Source organism: Seriola aureovittata, chromosome 15 (assembly GCF_021018895.1).
Source record: "Seriola aureovittata isolate HTS-2021-v1 ecotype China chromosome 15, ASM2101889v1, whole genome shotgun sequence".
NCBI classification, from domain to species: domain Eukaryota; kingdom Metazoa; phylum Chordata; class Actinopteri; order Carangiformes; family Carangidae; genus Seriola; species Seriola aureovittata.
The window spans coordinates 2,925,312-2,944,819 of record NC_079378.1 but is presented as its reverse complement, the minus strand read 5'-3'; the positions used below and the strand labels follow the sequence as shown (position 1 = coordinate 2,944,819).

The window sequence follows — 19,508 nt, the reverse complement described above, 5'->3', positions numbered from 1 at the left end:
AGAGGCTCAGAGCCTCCTCTCTTCTGATTGGCTCAACGACCTGTTGTAACTAGAGCTCCAGAGAGAAGCCTGAGAGAGGAGATGTAAAACTACACTGAGATGGTTTTTGGCTCTTAAAACCACAAATATATTTTCTTATGGATCAACACTTCAAAATAAAACACAGGAAGTGTAAAATGTTTGACAAGACGATCTCAAATCAAGGTCCACTCAGGATCTTTTTCTAGAGCTTTCAGCTGCATCACACAGTCTTCGTCTGTGATGGAGAGATGAAATGAGTTTGTTATTCTCTGAGCAGTTTTCCTCGGTGGCTCAGAGGCCCAGCTCGTCCCTGACAGAGGACAGTCCGGCAGACATGACTGGTCCTGTGCTGCAGGAATAATAAAGTGTGTTGTTCTGTGATGCAGGGGGCGGTCTGGCAGAGATCACGCTGACCTTTGACAGCGCCCGGGTGATGTACGGCTTCTGCAGCCTCAAGGATCCCACCGCCGCGCTGCCACGATACATCCTCATCAACTGGGTGAGTCGCCGGGTCGGGAGGGTGGAGGGACTGGAACTGGAGGGGAGGGGCAGGATATGATGCAATGCACACACCCCCGGCAACACACACACACTGAAATGTCCTGTAGGGTATGAAAGGAGAATATCAGAGTCATTAATGGGTCAGAGAACATTTTTAATGCAGCAGTTTATTTAACGAGGACGCATCAGGGACCTGAAACCAGGTTAACTCTCCATCGTCCAATCACAGGGCTGCAGCCTCAGCAGCTTCACACCTGCTGCAGGGATGAGACGTAACAGCAGCAGCAGTTTAGAGCTGCAGGTGTAGACGTGCTGCCCTCTACAGGCAGAGGAAGTTACTGCTGCTGCTGCGATGTTGACACTAGTGCCACCTGCAGGCAATGATGAGTACAACAGCGCTTCTGTTTGTCTGTCTGTTTGTGATTTTTAAGCTGTGTAAATAAAGTTGATGTCAAACTTAAATTTACAGCAGCTGTCGTCCTGGCAAGACAAAAAGACGAAGAGTGACAGATTGATTTTGTAAGGTTATTTCCTGTGGGAGGTTTTCTCCTTTCTCCTAGTGTCAGGTGATTGACAGAACATTTGATTCCAGCATCAACCTTTATTTATTTTCTCAGGGATGCATTAAGGGGTGACCTTTATTTTCAATGATGCCATTACAAAAGCAAAAAAAAACAAACCAAACAATCAATAATACAAAAATTAATTCCTGATAAAAACAGTAACATTCAAAAACATTAAGATTTAAAAGCATTATTTCTAAACTGTCCCAATATGTTATCAAAGAATCAATATTTAAAGTGCGTTGTACGTTATTCCATGATTTTGATATTAAATTCCAATTTTATTTGATTTTTATATTTTCTGTATAATGATGTTTTTTAATGTCAGTTCATGGAGGAATCAAACCTGAAACTGCTGCACCAGTAAAAAAATAAATAAAAAAAATACAACTGGAAATTAAACATATAAACTTTTGTTCACTTTAAAACATTATATAAGAGTCACTGGACAGAACTGTGCATCTTAAGTTTGTTAAAGCCAACAGTCTAACTCACTGAACTGAGTCAACACGTCTCGCTGCTCTGATGCTGAGTCAACGCACAGACGCTGCAGCTGGTTTCCTTGAGTTTTCTCAGCTTCAGCAGATTTTTATGTCCCGTCCCTGTGGTTCATGGTGCGCAGGATATGATGACGTCATCTGTGACTCTGTGGACACGTTAAATCAAGAGTGAAGCACTAGAAACAAAAGTAGATCAACTGTTGATTATCCTGGAGGAACTTTTGGAGGTTCTTCGAACTGTGGAGGAACCTCTAGAAAAGGTTCCTAGAAGAACTCGCTCCCAAGCTTATGTGAGGAACCTTTATAGAAGAATAATAGGAGTGATCATTATTATTTACACGAGAAACAGAAGAGTTTCAACTGCTTCCTTCAAGTGTCGGCAGGACAGTGAAGAAATCGCTGCTAGCGTACGCTTATAGCTACATGTAAGTTTTTGCTATCGCTACATAGCTAACGTTAGCATTAACATCAGATTACTTACCAGTCTAGAAGAAACGTTGCGAGTTCAGCATCAAACTTTATTCCTTTACTCGCCAAGAAGGCAACGCCAATGTAAACTCTTGTCTCTGTCACGTCTGCTCTTCTTCTACTGAAGTTAGCATGCTAACCAGCTAGCCGCGGCACGTTCCACTCTGTATTGCCGACTCACTGAAGAGGTAGCGCTGCTCAGAGGACGTGTTATAACCTCTTGTATTATGGCTGAAGCCAGCGTTGATCCTTTTTTAACGAATCGCACGGTTGATTGGCGTTGTCAGCTGTTTTCCGAGAAAGTCAGAGGATACAGATGTGGTGTTTTGAGCAGGATGCGAACGCCTCACGGAAATTGAACTTCTGACCTTCCACGCACAGGACAAACAGAGAAGTCGAGTCAACGCACAAGAAACAGAATGAATTAAATTCACGGTGGAAAAGGAAACGTAAGGAAGGAAGAGATGAATAATTTGTGATGTTTGAGTTCATTTATTCGCAGCGAGAGTCTCCGACTTAATGTTTGAAGAGCATTTAAAACGGGCTGAGTCCACCTGAGAGATGCATGTTTTACTTCCTGAACCTGACGTCTGCAGCGGCACTCACAGCAAGAGCATAATGACAGAGAGGGAGAGTGTTTAAAGTGTAAATATACTTTATACTCTTACTAATTCGTTTTACCGTTTACCTTTTGATGGAAACGTAACTACCGCCTGGAAGTGTTTCCCTGTGACACAAGTGCAATTTTTTCGACCCGGTCTCCTAGAAATTACATTTATATACAAGTAATTTACGACAGCAAATATGTTTTGTAGGAGACTGAGAATATTCTCTATAAATTTAAAGAGGAAGTTGTTAATTTACGTATGTGGTAAGTTGCAAATACATTAAATACGTTTAGTGAAATATTCACAGACGTGTTTTCCTGTTCCATATTTCCATATTCCTATTCTCTCCAGTGGGAACTGTCACGGCCAATCAGAGCGTCTGATTCAGAGGCTTGGCTGTCAGTTGTTATAAACCCAGACTAAATGGGAGCAGTGTTTTACTCTGAGCTCAGAGTGAGGAGAAGTTGTTCTGGGTTTATTGAAGTGACAGAAAATGAGACCAGTCAGATTTTTAGTTTGATTTTTTTTTTCATGGAGCAAAAGAAAAACTACCTTAAATACCAGAGAAGCATCAGAATAAAGATAGACTCAAACACATGTGTGCAAAATTTTCTTTCTTTATTATGGTTTTCTGTGTTTTTATCTATAAAATAAGGAAAAATTCGAGGTCTTATTCTTGTTTTATGGGCTGTGAACCTCTATTACACTGTACTGAAGTCTTTATTGAGTGACACACCAATTTGTCAACAGGCTGTAGCTTCTGCTGTGAAAGGAAAGGAAAACAAGGCATCACTGTCAGACGTATTGAGGTTGTACAGAAGGAGGAACGAGGGGCGTGGCTTATACACAGATCCACAAAGGCAACTGTCTTTGGCTTTCAGTTACTTTAATTTCTATATATTAAAATCAATACTGATTTATCTGTAATTAACTACAGATTAATTGTCCTGCTGATGTATTTTTGCAGATATGTTCAGTGCTAAAATACTTCCTCTTTGTATTGATGAAGGACGTAACCGGGCGGCCGATGTAAATTAGCTGTATATATAAACTTGAATGAAAAGAAAAAGAACAAAAGAGCGACAGAGAGACGTGGTAATTACAGAGACTCAGAAAGAGACATTTCTCTGGTTAAATGAGGCTGGGAGCGGAGCCAGGGGAGTCCGTCATAATGTAACACTGCAACGCTCACAGTCAAAGGAGCACCAGGCCGTGGCAGGCCGGGCCAAACCAGGCCGGACTGTGCCAGAGAGTGAACACACACACACACACACACACACAAAAAAATACACAAAACACTTCCTGGATGAACCACATCCTCTTAAATATATGCAAAAACATTCAAACTGTATCTGTCTTTCTCCAGCTCTCACACACACACACACTCAGATAATGTGGTTAAATTCTGTTATTGAGAGATAAATTGCTCTGAATGCAGATGAGACGGGGCCTTTTTCCCGCTTCTTTCTGTGTGTAATGGCTGCTCGCTGCGTTTGCATTGTGTCGGTCTGAATGAGCTGTGATTACTGAATCACATCCAGCCTGTCGCAACACGGCCGTCTCACGACCACGGCTCGACACAAAGATCCTAATGAGGCCGAGACGAGGGGAAACCGTCCTCGTGAATTTGAACATTTGTGTGTGTATGTGTGTGTGTGTGTGTGTGTGGGGGGGGGGGGGGGGTAAAACAGAAAAGGAGCAATTTTTAATTAAAGATTCAGGTCCAGCATCGCTCCTCTTTCGTTCTTTCTTTCTATCTTTTCATTCCTCCGACAGCCAGAGCTGGAGGCCATATTGTTTTCAGGTTGTCGGTCCGTCCCATTCTCGTGGACACGATATCTCAGTAACGCCTTGAGATTATTGCACAAACATTCACTTGGACTCAAGGACGAACTGATTAGATTTTAGTGGCCATTACTCAAGAGATTCACACAGTAATTATGACAAAACTTCCACTCAAATGATTAATATTTTATGTGTCTCTGGATAAACAGGGATGTAACCTGAAACTAGTCTGAGTGGCGGAGGGATACGGCCGTGAGGAGGTGATTCTAGTTCTCTTTCTGTTTCGTTTTTTTTTTGTTAAACAACAACTCTCTCTCTTTTCCCTCTCAGGTCGGGGAAGACGTGCCGGATGCCAGGAAGTGTGCGTGTGCCAGTCACGTCGCCACCATCGCAGACTTCTTCCAGGTCAGACCGAACTCCACAACTTTTACATTTTCCCTTTAAATTATCACCTGTAGGGATCGACATTTATTTACTCGTTTATTTATTCAGATCTGAACGATGTTTGTTTCTTCGTCGGCTTCAGATTCTTTAATTGTCACAATCAACACGTTTGAATATTCGTCTGTTTTCAAAAGAAGCTGCAGCACATTAAACCTGTAGGAGGATCAAAGAGGAGTGTGTGTGTGCGTGTGTGTGTGTGTGTGTGTGCGTGTGTGTGTGTGTGTGTGTGTGTGTGTGTGTGTGTGTGTGTGTGTGTGTGTGTGTGTGTGTGTGTGTGTGTGTGTGTGTGTGCTACAGTTACAGAGCATGACTAATACCAGCACTTTTAAAGTAATCTCTCTGTGCTGAGAGCTCTGAGCTGAATGACGATCCTCTCACCCAACGTGTGTGTGTGTGTGTGTGTGTGTGTGTGTGTGTGTGTGTGTGTGTGTCATACACAGCAGTGTGTACAGTCCTCTACACCTGGCTGACTATTTATTTTTGGATTTGTAGAGTAGATAAAAAGATCGAGATTAAAGCAGAGGTAATGTGTGTGTGTGTGTGTGTGTGTGTGTGTGTGTGTGTGTGTTGAAGTGTCATTATTCTAAGTGGCAGTTCTCTCTCCCACACAGCCTCGACTTCACCACACTGACAGGGTTTCAGTGACCGTTAGAGCGCACACACACATGAATGCTACCAATCTATTATACATGTGCAGTGATCAGATCAATGATCGTATTAAATTGATTAGAAAATAAAATTGGATAAAATGTAGAAGCAGTTTTGTATTGAATGAAATTGATAATGAATCAGAGGTAATTAATCAGAATTGATCATCAGGTTTCCGCCTCGTCTCTCCAGGGAGTGGAGGTCATCGTCAACGCCAGCAGTCTGGAAGACATCGACCCGTCAGCCATCGGGCAGCGGCTGACCAATGGGACGGCGGCGGTGGCGAGTCCAGTCCTGAGCCGCCTGAGAACCCGAGAGGAAGAACATGGAGACGTGGTGTGATGACACATGCACACACACACTCACACACACACACACACACACACACCACACACACACTCACACTCCTGCTGCCAGAAATACTAGAGAGCCAAATGTGGATTAATCCACTGCTGAAAATAGTCCCCAACAAATCTGCTATTTACTCCTGTTAAAACTACAGCGCTCAGCCGGAACTTCTTGAAATTTGGAACAAACATTCACTAGGACTCAAGGGTGAACTGATTACATTTTAGGGGGGTCAAAGGTCAAATGCTGTTTTGATCTTGTGAACACGATATCTCAGTAAAGCCATGAGGGAACTTCCTCAAATTTGGCACAAATGTCTACTCTGTTTTGAGGATGAACTGGTTAGATATCAGTGGCTAAAAGGTCAAAGGTCAAGTTCATGGTGACCTCAGAAAACATTTTTTTTTTAGCCTTTACTCATGACTTCACACAGTAATTATGACAAAATTTCACACAAATGGTTAAAATTTTATTTGACTCTGGATAAACAGGGATGTAATCTGAAACTAGTCTGAGTGGCGGAGGGATACGACCACGAGGAAGTGATTCTACTGTTTTGGTCAATTTCGGAGCCGTTCTTAAAGATGAAACAGTTTATTTGTGACATGTTTTTAAAGCTCTTCAGTAGCGTCTCAGACAGAACAGGAACTTGACAACTTGCTGAGAGACGGACTGACACATTGTCGGTTCTTTGGAGTTCTGTTGATTTCAATTAAGAATAAACATATAAAGTATATATTTTTTAATATTCTGTCGGCTTGTTCCGGCTGTTTGAAACCAGACAGTCCGTTAAAATCCACGGGAACATGTCTGATTCCTTCTGATACTCTAGGATCTTCAGTAGAATTTAAAATGAAGTGAAACCGCCCGGAGAAACAAACAACTCCCGGAGACTCGGGTCAGTGAGGAGGCGGAGCTGCTGTTTCCTTAATTTAGAGTCTGCACAATAGAAACACAGCGGATCTTTACTGGCTGCAGCAGGGACACGCCACAGCGAGTTTACAAGTCAGTGAGGAGCTCTAAACCTCAGGCAGGAAGGTTTTACACCGAGCTTTTCACAGATGACAGGAAGTACACCTCTCACCTGTAAAGGTCATTTACACGCTGGCTGGAGAAACACGACCTTTATTTCTCTCTCTCTCTCTCTCTCTATTTTGTTTCTCCGGATGCAGGGCACAGTGTACCAGAAGACCAACGCAGAGGTGGAGATGAAGAAAATCAATAGAGAGGAGTTTTGGGAGCAGGCCAAGGTACATGTGGAAAACAAAAGAAGAAAAAGGAGGGAGGGAGGGAGGGAGGGAGTGGAGGAGAAGTCTGGTGAAGCAAAGAAAAGGAGAAGATGCAGGAGGAAAACGGTTTAATCCTGCATCACTGATCAAAAAAAAGAAGTTTGTCACTTTTCACATTGTTTTTATACGAAATAAACAAAAGAGACGCGACGTGCTGATTAATGAGTTTTCACTGGCGCCACTAGGTGGATGTTTTTACCCTCGGACAGAGCCAGACTGCCCCCCCCCCCCCCCCCCCCCATCCCCCTCCATCCCCCTCCCACCCCCCTGTTTTCACTCTTTATGCTAAGCTAAACTAACCAGCTGCTGAGACTCGTATCAATCCGAACACCTGCTTCTCCACTGGAACTAATTACAGTTCATGTAAATCCCAGTGTGTTTTTTTTTTTTTTTTTTTTTTTGTTACTGGAGTGAAAGTGAGGGACAAAGTCAAATGCTGTTGCGTCCTCCAGCTGCGTTTCATTCAGAGTAAACACACAGTGACAGCGCGCTTCATCCAGCTGCAGGGTGTCCGCTGGATTTGCCCTTCACAGCTGGAACGTCAGCATCAGATGTAGATTCATCGATTAGCCGATCAACAGATAATTGATTTAAAATTCTTCTTCTTCTTCTTCGTGATGGTGATCTGAGCGTCGTCTCGTTTGTCTGTCGTCTGCTCTCCGCAGCGCGAGGAGGAGCTGAGGAAGGAGGAGGAGAGGAGGAAGGCGGCGGAGGAGCGGCAGCGCTTCGAGGAGGAGCGGATGGAGCTGGAGAGGAAAGAGCAGGAGAACCGGGAGAAGAGGTACCGCGAGAGGGAGCAGCAGATCGAGGAGCACAGGTGAGGAGCACGTGGGGGAGGAGAGGGGGGGGGGGGGGAGGGGAGGGGAGGGGCGTCGCACGATCCGGGTATTTGTAGAAGTCGTGATTACAGGATGAGATGCAGCTGGTGGGGCTCTGCTCCGACTGTGGCACACCTGCAGCCAATCACAACACACACACACACACACACTCAGAGAGAGGGGGGAGAGGGTCACTCGGGGGGGGGGGCTGAGCTGGAGGAGGAGGGCGTGGCAGATGTGACACTGACTTTTAAATGGTGGCGTCAGATTTCACAAATTATTTCCACTGATTCGGTAAAAAAGCAGATAAATGTCAGCGTCCTGCAGCTGCTGCGAGTTTGTTTTAATTAGTAAAATATGAAAATTATCTCCAGCAAAAACCTCTCACTCAAATTAACCAGGGCCTCGTTAGAAAGCAACTTATGACTGAGACGAATTTACAAACCCGCTGAAATGAAGCCGGAGCATCTTAAAGGGGCGGCGTCAGAAGAAAAAAAACATGTTGTAGACACTTTTAAAAACAATCCAACATCTGTTTAAATGTACGTTTCACATAGAATATCTTCAGCGCTTCGTCTTCCCGTCAAAACAACATGAAGTTCAGCTCTTTCTGATTGGTTCAGCTGACCTGTGCTTGTGCGTAGGGATACAATGGTTCAGCGGTTGAGAAAAAAGTAGTGCTGAAGGAAAGTGATGTTTTGACGGGAAGATGAAGCGCACATTAAAACAGATATTAGATTGTTTTTAAAAGTGTTTAAAATCTTTTTTTTCCTTCTGGCCCCGCCCACAGCAGCACATCCCTCTGCTAAAGCTGATTCTGGTGATCCACGTCCCCGGTCTCAGTCTCTCAGTCTCTCAGATCAGTGTTCCTCTGGAGAAATGGGACCTCGTCATTTTCTGATGATGTGAAACCTGATTTAAACTGTGTGTGTGTGTGTGTGTCTGTGAGTAGATGAACCAGGTGTACGTGTCGTCTAATCGGTGTGTTTGTGTGTGAGAAACAGGAAGAAGCTGCAGGACGAGGAAGAGGCCAGAGAGAGGTCGCGGAACCAGGCCGCCATAGTAAGTCTCCGTTTTCTAATTGGGGGTTTTTCATGTTTTTTTTGATGATGGAAATTGTTACCCCCCCCCCCCCCCCCCCCCCCCCCCCCCCCCCAAAAAAAAAAAAAAAAAAAACGAGTGTGAAGACGCCGTTGACCTCACGCTGCGACACAACAATGAAACCAATTTGTCTGTCAGTGGGGTTTGTTTTTGAAGAGAGTGATTATAAACCGTGTGTGATTTACAGAAACGTAGAGTCCATGAATATGTATGTGTGTGTGTGTGTGTGTGGGTGTGTGTGTGTGTGTGTGTGTGTGTGTGTGTGTGTGTGTGGGGGTGGGTTTTATTTTCACTAGCAGACATAAAACCATTAGGACGTCTTGTAATCAGCTTCCCGCTGAGTCGAGTCACAGCTGTGATAATTCAGCTAATTTTCCGAGCGTCTTAAAGTCGCTCTCACTCGTTCGCGTTGCTCGAGGAACCGTGGGTAGCTCCTCTCGCTGAGCAACGAGGAGTGGTGGGACCGAAACCAGCAGGTCGCCAACAACTTGGCTGCGTGTGAGGATGAAATCACAACATCACAAGACCCCGAGGAACCTCAATCGTTCACCAGGGGCACTGAGAAGAGAGCAGGCGAATTAAAAAGAAAAAAAGAGATGGTGAAGAAAACACAGAGATATAAAGGAGAATAAATGTTTCACGGCTTCTTTACAAACTAGAGACTCGAGCACAAAGACACAGCAAAGAGACCAGGACTGGATGAACCTCAAATAAAGATATCTGTCAGATCATTTTTCAACTTCATTTTCCCGCCGGCCGGTGTGAATGAAGCTGGAGCAAACACAGTCTCTGTCGCCCCTCGCTGGCGGGGACGTGTAATCGAGTCTGGACTTCCCTCCTGGTTCAGGTTTGTTCACCTGTGCACCGTTGTTGTTGTTGTTGTTGTTGTGTGCAGGCGGCGGAGCCGAGCCTCGAGGACCTGAACCTGGACAAGAAGGAGTCTGAGGTGGAGGTGAGTCTGCAGCTGCAGATACCGAATATCAAGGGAAAAGTGTCGTCAGTTTGACAGAACCTCAGCATCATCTGTGTGTTGGTGTTTCTCAGGAGGCGAAGGCCATCATCGCTCAGCGGTCAGGAAACCCCCGAGAGTTCTTCAAGCAGAAGGAGAGAGCCATGACCATCAGTGTGGACACCTCGCCCGTCTCCATCCACAGGACCGGTAAACACCTTCACTCTCTCTCTCTGGGATCAGTTCCTTTTTAATGGTAGAGCGGGAAAATTAAGGTTTTTTATACTAATGTATTATACATCACTGTGAAACCTCAAGTAGACACAGATCACCAACTGAGGGAAAGTCTTCGCTCAGACGGAGGACAGCTGCGTTCACCTTTAGGTGACAAGAAACGTTTTCCATCTTATTCTGTTCTGAAAACACACAACTGAGAAAGTGTTTCACCCAAAAGAAAAACCGATTGATAAAGCTGTGACACAAACGTCTCACTGACCTCATCACATTCGACACGAGATGCTCATTTATCACGAAGGAAAAACATTCACGTCTTTCCCTCTGGACTGGACCGTCAGTCTCTGTTCTCACCCTTCAGGCTCATGTGACAAATTTAGACAGTTTGAGCTTCTTCTTCTTTCTTTCTTTTTGTTGTTAATGTGCTTGTGATTTTGCTTATTTACGCTGTTGCTCGTTGTGTGTCTGGCAGCGTTTTCGGTGTTTTGTCGTGACCCTGTTTTGAAACACAGACGCAGAATCTCTCTGAGGACGAGGAGAACGAGTGTTTGACTGTCGACAGGTTTCAGGTTGAGAGGAGATTGCGGTCACTCAGTCCTGACACACCGTTAATTAAACTGTTTAGGATTTGAAAAACAACATGGCGAACAACAAAGAACGCACAACCGGTGCAAGACAAACTGTACACATGAAGAAAAAACAATGACAATGGTGCAAAACAAAACCTGTGATATTATAATGAGAACGACAGTTACAATAACGACATGGGAGAATGAGTTTAGTGCAAGTAAATAACTAGTCTGTATTAAAGTAGTCCTAGTGCAATAAAAGACATGTTACATATATATATATTTAGAGTTGTAAAATCCTCTCTCACATCAGGGATCTGATAAACCTTTAAACTCATGGATCTTTAACACGCGGCTGTGTTTGGTCTGAGAGGAAGGTTTTCAGACGCTGCTATCAAAGATAAGACAGTTTTATCTGTTGTCTCTGTCAAAGGAGCTAAATGAGACTTTTAAACAAAACAAAGAAATGTACATCATGTTTCTACATATTTTAACAGGATAACAGATTCCAGATCAGACCCTGTGATTTACCAACGAGCAGAGGAACAGCTGATTCGTCAGAGTTTTTCTGTTGTGGGGTTTAAAATCCCGACGTCAGACAGCTGAGGATGAAAGAGTCCGTCAGCGTTTCCTGTCTGCTAACAGCATGTTGCTGCAGTCCGACTGTTTACAGACACACTAACACTTCTCTTCCTTTTTTTTTTTTTTCTTTCTGTCTCTCTTTCCTCGGGGATTTTCTTCTTTCACATTTGTGTTCATCATCCTCATTCCTTCTCTCTCTCTCTCTTCTTTCGCTCACTTCTTCACTCATTGTCTTCTTCGACTTCTCCATTTTGTCCCACAATCCTCCTCTGCTCCTCGCCGTTTCCTCTGGGGCTGAACTTCTCGACTCTGACTCTTCCCTCTGCCTCCCTCCCTCTCTTGTTTTCCGTCTGTCTTGTCTTCCCGTCTCGTCCATCTTCCTCACATCTCTCTGTCCTGGTGCGTCGCTTCGTGTCCTTGTCATACGTGTGTGTGTGTGGGTGTGTATCTTCGTCTTCGGGTGTGTGTGTGGCGTCTTTGTCGTCCTGACCGCCAGGCCGTTTGGACAGCCCGTTCTTGAGGCAGCAGCACAGTCCCAGCAGCCCCAGTCCACCTCCCCTGCCCCGGGGCGTGTCGCCCCTCCGCACCCCGCCACACGCACGGACGCAGCCCGCCGCTGCAGCCGGTAGGTACAGCACATAACCGATAAACAGCAGAAGAAGAAGAAACAAAGAGGAGAGACAGACGGACATCCAAACACCCCCCCCCCCAACCCGAACCCCACCCCCTCAGTCATCAACCCCCTCCTCCTCAGATGTGGATGCTGGAAATAATGATAGAGGATGAAAGTGCATGTCATTTCAAAATAAGAGCGTTAACTAGTCTCTCAAGACACTGAGCATGTTTACGTGCGCACCGGAGTCCCTGTGATCACGTTTCAGATATAATGTAATTATAATTATTATAATTCATCTTCCTGTCGACGTGATTCCAACATGATCTCAGATTCTGATCCAGTGATCAAAAACCTGGATACGGGGCTGATTAAACCAGCTCCCTGGTCATACTGGGTCATACTGGGTCATACTGGGTCATACTGGGTCATACTGGGTCATACTGGTGCACACACAAACACTCAGGGCCAGTTTCACCCAGTGCAGCGATTTTTACAATTTAATTTCAAACATCAAAGATAAAAGAAAACAACACTTATTAAAGGAGGAACACGTGAAAATCTGCTGTTCCATCTTTCTTGAGAGACTTCAGCGAAAGGACAGTTGGTCAGTTTGACTCGTATTAAAAATGAAACCTCTGTTTTCTTCGACATTTTTTCCTTCCACATGCGTTTTCATCGTCTCACTTTCTATCGGTTCATTTTCATCATCCAGTCCACGTCGCTCACACACACTCTAACACAACCCCCTCACACCCCCTCACACACCCTCACATCTACGTACCCGCCCCTGAAAGACACCGCACCAACCCCTGCCGATCTCACCCCTCAGCAACAAGAAAAAAGTAGAATAACACCCTTTAAGTGCAGATATTTCAGCATCAGTAAATTTCAGTTTTGTAAGAACAGCAACAGACACGAAAAAGCTGCAAAAAATGTTGGTAACAAACGAGTAAAACTCCTTCAAAATAAGGGCAAACAAAGTTGGACTTTGCGTGTTTTTGTAGCATGGATGCTAGCAGTGTCACTACATTATAAACATTAAAGGTCCCATCCAGTGTAAAGGTCTCTGTCCATGTGTAGTGTGATTATAGATCAGCTCTAGCTTCTATATTAATACTGTGAAAGTATCAAAGCCTCAGTCCACAGAGAAATGCACACAGCCTGTATTCAGAAACTGAGCCTTAAAACCAGCCGTCAGGACTTCTGGAACTTTGTGATGTCACAACAAAGCAGTCATCAAGCCCCGCCCACCTGGACCCACCATCCAAACCTTGCAGAGCCTCCTCTCTTCTGATTCGCTCCCAGCCCTGTTGTTACTAGAGCACCAGAGAGAAGCCTGAGAGAGGAGATGTAAAACTACACTGAGATAGTTTTTGGTTCTTAAAACCACAAATATATCTTCTTATGGATCAAAACTTCAAAATAAAACACAGGAAGTGTAAAATATGGGACCTTTAAAATATCTTTCACCTATTTTCAGCATTAAATTAGCAATTGTTTGTTGTTGTTAAAAGGTCACTATACTATCACTATCAATCACCTTCCTTTTAGCTTGTGCACTCACAACCTTCCTCGCTGACAAGCTAACAAGCTAACACTTGCATTCGCATCTCTCAAACTGAAGTAGACAATAAAACATCCTTTATGGCTGTGAACCATAAAGCTGTTTGTCGGTTTGTGTGATAGATGTCGAGTCTGTCGTCCCCTCAATCCTCATCCTTTAGATGTCGTCCAGTCGGCTGCTGATGTCAAATTATTTTTCTGAATGTCTGCTGTTTTAGTTTTTTTTTTTGTTTGTTTTTTTCTGATGTGTTTTTCTTATGGTTTAAATTTGCAGTAAATAATAATAATAACTGTAATTCTCTCAGGGATGAAGAGATGAAACTTTATCTAGAATCTGACTGGTTTTCTTTCACCTTCTGATCCTCCATCTCATGCTTCTGATCCTGGACTACACACACACACACACACACACACACACACACACACACACACACACACACACTTCTGCTGCTGTAAACCCCCCCCCCCCCCCCCCCCCGACCTGCTGACCAACCCGTGAGTGTCTGTGTATGAACGAGTGTGTGTGACGTCGCCGAGCCGCCCGTCGGTCGTCACCGCTGTTTGTTGGCCTGTATTTGACTGAATATGGACGTTTGCTGTTTGGACGTCTGTGGAGCTGATGTCTAGCTGTCATTCAGATTTAAAAACCATAAATGGTGTTTTTGTACGTTTTCGGCTCATAAACTACATCAGACACGTGACGTCAGTGCTGACCAGTTTCCACAGATCCACGCTACAACTGTTAGCTTGACCAACCTTCCTTTACTTTTCCATTACTCGTTTTTAAGTTCACTATTTCAAATTACGCATTAAGCAGGTTAATGGAAACGCATCCATTGTCTCTGGTCGATCCACCGAAGCACAACTACACCATATACTGAATTATTACAAAACAAATATGTCGACTATTTGAAAAGTTCAAAATAAATGAGGATGTAGCTTCTCGAAATAAAACACAAATAAAACTTCACTCACCTGCGCTGCGTCAGAGGAAGACGCAGAAATCTTAAAACATCTGAAAACCTGGACAAACAACTCAGACTCTCTGCATGGATTTATAGCTCTAAAGCTTCAACTCTTTTGAAAAACCTATGGAAAATGGTCGGCAGCGATGTAGTTAAATGGGCAGAAGCGTGCACACACCTTTATGGCCTGCACTGTGTCCTCCTGCATGTCTGTGGGTGCTCTGGCAGACATTATGCTGGGTGGAGAAAGAGCCAGTTCATCCCTGTCTCTAATGACAGTCGAACACAAAGTCACTTCTCTCTAAATCCTTCTTTTAATGTGGAAAATTCCAGTTTAAAAAAATCAGTTTTATTAAACACTACTTACATAGATTAACCTGGAGTCACTGTCCTTATTCACGTCTCAGCTCAGACGTCCGTCTCCTTCCAAATGAGGTCCTTTGACCCTCTGAGGTTTTCGTTCCAGCCAGGTGAATTGGAGAAACCCACCCATGCAAGACGCTGCTGAGCCGGATGTCACTGAGCCGTTTGTCTCCATTTAGAGCGGCGCTGTTGTTCTTCATCTGTGGTGCTTTGTGTTCACGTCCTCCCTGGGAAAAAACCTCTCTGAACGGGACGTCTGACTCCGACGAGCATGAAATCACCCAGCATCTGCAAAGAAGCGGCGTGTTCTTTGACCGGAGCTGTGTCTGCTGTGATGAATTGTGATGATGGTGATGATGATGATGATGATGATGATGTGGTGTACTCGCTCTGTGGCTGTGACTCGTCCATAATGTGTCGTCATATACTGATGGTGTAGTAATGAGTTGTCAGTGGTCGTGTAGTGATTATGTTCATTTTACGTTAGACAGCTGCTGTGCGTCAGTTCACTGCACTGACACGTAGTACACGTAGTACACGTAGTACACGTAGTACACTATATACTCACTGGTGTAGTGCGTGAAGTCGTTCTGCACTCTCTACAAAATTTGATCGTCTCCTGCTTAAATTTCTGCTTCTCTGCAGACATGTTACTTCCTTCGTCCTCAGCTTCCGTTTTCATGAGTTCGTAAAAACCATTGGTGGTCCCTCCTCCTCCGCTACGTAGCCAAGATGGCGACCGTTGAGAATGAGAAGTGTCGACCGTTTCACACTCAGCTTTTTTACCGTTTGACTACACTGAACTCTCTGGAGTTCGGAGGAGGGAGGAGGGAATCAGTGAGTGGGTTCGGACACAACATGCTGATTTTTAGCATGCACAGTGTCAACGTGCTAACCTTCGCTAATTAGCACTAAACCAGAAGTTGTGGAATTGTCATAAGTTTTGCACGTATTTGGTCATAAATCAAAGTATAAGTTGAATAAAACATTCAACATGATCATGGTTATAAATAAAAAAAAAAGTCAGAGCATTAACAAAGGATTCATCATCTGGGAACCATGAATGTCTGAACCAGATTTCATGGTTGTTTTGCGAACCACTTACTAAAATCTACGTTGTAGATATTTAACTGAATATATGAAAAATAAAAAGACCTGCTGGTGGTAGATGACAAGTGAGGGGATGATAAAAGTTATTAGGATTAATCCTCTGAGGATCGTAGTTGAGATATTTCAGTCTGGACCAAGATGGCGGACCGACCAACCACATCGCTAGAACCATGCTGCTAGCGTAGCTGAAAATAAAGCTGATGCACGATCAATAGAATACAAACTTTCAGCTTTAGTCCCACCCACATGGCGTCTGATTGGCCGAGGTAACGTTCATTGATGGCGACATCACCAGACCTCTGAATTGCTGATGCGGGCGGTGGTTCAGGGGTCTGGATTGGTCTGTTTGTTGGTCATGTGACAGCATGTTAATGTGTTGAAGTAACACAGGATGTGACTGTTCGACCAATCACACAGCTTCACAGTGCAGAAACGTCCAATCAGCATCAGCCAATGTAACGGTTCATAGTTCCTGATATTCTGACACATTAGGACACAAACCTTTCAGTTTCACCACATCCTGTTTTAGTCCAACACGTCGGCGTCATGAGTTTGAACCTGTTTTTCTGAGGTGAGATCTCGTACCTTTTCGATATCTTGTTGTTGTGCCGTTTCTGTCCGACAGGGGACGATGACGATGACGACGAAGCGAGCACAGAGCGCAACATGGCCGCCGTGTCACCCATCCCTAAAATAGTCACCACGCCCATCAAAGAGGACCTCAGCCGGGAGGAGGACGACGTCAGAGACGAGTGGGGTAAGACGGAAACGTAACATTAGTCACGTGTCCATGACGTGTCCATGTCATCTTGTTGATAGTAACTTGTTGTTGTGGTTGTTTTCTAATCCAGATTCAGTGCCAAAGCAGGAGCAGAAACCTCCGGTCCAGGAGTCGACATCCGCCAAGCCCGTGCAGAGCGTCGCCCCGCAGGCCCGCGACTCCTCCGGCTTCTCGGCGTGGGATTCTGGGACAGACAATCTGGTCAACCTGTGGGACAGCAGTTCCGCTCCTCCCGCAGACCCGTCCCAGACCTCCCAGTCCTCCAATCTGGTGGACCTGATGGGCGACGCTGATGTCGTTCGCGATGACGTCCTGCCCAGCGCCGCCGCTGCCACCGCCACCGGCGGCAGCCGGCCTCAGCCCCTCCTCAGCTTCGATGAGATGATGGACGGGACTCTCTGCTCGGCCACCAGCGCCGAGGACGACCCGTCCAGCTTGGTGGACGTGACGGGCTCCGACCAGATGACCCTCAGCTACCAGCATGCACTGCAGCACGCGGCCGGGGAGGGACAGGAGCTGGAGGATGGACAGCTGCTGATGACCAATGGGGAGACGCTGCTGAAAGAAGGGACACAGGTGAGACAGGTTAACGCTGCTGCTGCGCGTTCACAAACACGTTTCCTGTCTTTGCGTTTGTTGACGGTTGTTTTCCCTCCTTCTTCTTCCTGTCTGTCGGTTCTTACAGGCGAGCGAGGGCTACTTCAGCCAATCACAGGAGGAAGAATTCGGCCAATCAGAGGAGTCCTCAGCCAAACCAGCGCCGGTCTTTTATAACAAGCCACCAGGTGAGATCCTCGCTAGAAAATAAAATAGAATTATTTATTATTCATTTATTTTCTCTACTGTTTTCAGTCGATCGTTATTTCCAGTCCGTCCCGTTTGTTTTATGCTAAGCTAACGTCAGTTATAGTGAACACTTCCTGCACAAATCTTTCAAATTAAAATTCTTCCAGCCACACAGCAGGCATAGCATCTTTCACAGTCTCTTGTATGAAAAGAGCTTTATAAATAAAGTTTATTATTATTATTATTATTATTATTATTATAAATTTACAAAGCACTAAAGCTGCAACATGACTGTTTTAAAACGCTGGTTTCCAACCTGTGGGCGGGGAATGTTTTGCAAGTGCAAGAAAATGTAACTATAAAAAAAATGTGTACATCATAAATTATTCTAAAATGAAATGATCTTCAAATACTATAAACATTTTTTTTAAAAACTGTTTGTGTCCTCAGAGATTGACATTACGTGCTGGGACACGGATCCCGTGGTCGACGATGACGACGACTAACCGGCCAATCAGACACCACCACCACCACCGGACCAAGAGGAAGTAGGAAGTGCGCTTCATGAAGAAACAGATTTTTTTCTAAAAAACAAAACACAAACAAACAAACAAACAAACAAAAAAAAAAGTAATAATAATAACAACAAGTCTTGCATCAAAACTACTTCTGTATAATCTTTTAGAGGAGAAGAACAGTAGCCACAGAAAAAGACAGGGTTGGAGTTGTTGTTGACGACGGTTTGGAGGCTCAGTTATGGGGGTTTTTTTCTGTGTGTTTGTTATTTTATTTATTTGTTTTTTTTTCTTCTTCTTCTTGTTTTTGCTATGCAGATGTAATAGCTGGGAGCTGGGGGGGGAACTTCTGTTTGTGTACAAGGTTTATTACACGTTAACGTAGCGCACCGCTGCATATTAGAGACAATGAAGCCCAGTGTGCGGCAGGCAGCCCACACACCTAGTCTGTAGTGCTTTAATAACACCCTATAAAACTAATACCGTGGATCATTACAGCTCATGTATGTCTTCACTCTCTGTTTCTTTTCTTACCTCTTTTTTCACATCCCTCCCTTCTTCTGCCTTCCTCCCAGAAACACTCACTTCTGCAAGTCAGTTAATCTTGTATTTAGTGGAGAAAAGGTGAAATATTTTATTTATTCCGGTGTATCTGAACTTCTTTTACGAACAGAAGAAGAAGAAGAAGAAGAAGAAGATGTGTTTCTCATGATGAAATTCCTGAAACAAGTCAAACTGTGGCTCCTTCTGACCTTTTTCACTCCTTTTGTATGATTTTAAGACTGAATTCAAGATTAAATGGCTTGTAAATCTGGTTGGTTTTTTTTGGTTTTTGTTTTTGTTTTTTTGTTTTTTGGTTTTGTTTTTGTTTTTGTTTTTTTCGCCTCCTTGTGGATGAACCGCCGCTTCTCCATCAGCAGTTCATCGTTTTTACCCCACATCTGTATTTACTCAAGCAATAAAGAACCATCCAGTCCAGTTGAATATAGTGTAGATATTTTTCCAAATATAAACTTTTTTTTTTAGCAGAGTAGAAGAAGAGAGAAGAAACACGGCGACAAAAGGCTAAAACTAACAAGTATTCACCAGGCAGGAGGAGGAAGAGGAGGAGGAGGAGGATGCCTTACCTTTTCTAATTAAAAAAAAAAAAGGATAATTCATTTTATAATAATGTTAATTTCTCCCATTGAGGTAGATCCTGGATGACAGAGGGAGGGTGGGAGGAAACAGCTGGAAGCAAACCTGATTCCTCTCTTTGTTTTCATCTGCATGGAGAACCAGATGTTCAGGACAAGATTTAAAAAGGTCCAAAGTCTGTCTAAGAAGATTTTTCAAACTCTCAGAAGCAAAGTAACATTAACCCCCCGTTACCTGTGAAGGA

At 44.2% G+C, this 19,508-nt stretch overlaps 1 protein-coding gene across 6 annotated transcripts in view; it reads left to right on the top strand.

Moving 5' to 3' along the window:
- dbn1 (drebrin 1) overlaps window positions 1-18,941 on the top strand; it is a 92,335-nt gene extending 73,394 nt beyond the window's left edge. Inside the window, exons 3-15 of one of the 6 annotated variants that reach the window (XM_056396521.1) lie at window positions 408-520; window positions 4,777-4,851; window positions 5,731-5,874; window positions 7,059-7,136; window positions 7,841-7,992; window positions 8,998-9,055; window positions 9,990-10,046; window positions 10,139-10,253; window positions 11,925-12,053; window positions 16,671-16,802; window positions 16,897-17,402; window positions 17,512-17,611; window positions 18,063-18,941. In XM_056396521.1, coding sequence (XP_056252496.1) covers window positions 408-520; window positions 4,777-4,851; window positions 5,731-5,874; window positions 7,059-7,136; window positions 7,841-7,992; window positions 8,998-9,055; window positions 9,990-10,046; window positions 10,139-10,253; window positions 11,925-12,053; window positions 16,671-16,802; window positions 16,897-17,402; window positions 17,512-17,611; window positions 18,063-18,118 — 1,715 coding nt within the window. In that variant the 3' untranslated portion in view covers window positions 18,119-18,941. Of the gene's footprint in view, window positions 1-407; window positions 521-4,776; window positions 4,852-5,709; window positions 5,875-7,058; window positions 7,137-7,840; window positions 7,993-8,997; window positions 9,056-9,989; window positions 10,047-10,138; window positions 10,254-11,924; window positions 12,054-16,670; window positions 16,803-16,896; window positions 17,403-17,511; window positions 17,612-18,062 lie in introns of all 6 variants that reach the window. The other 5 variants (XM_056396520.1, XM_056396522.1, XM_056396519.1 and 2 more) reach the window with 5 other exon arrangements.
- The last annotated feature ends 567 nt before the right edge of the window (window positions 18,942-19,508 follow it).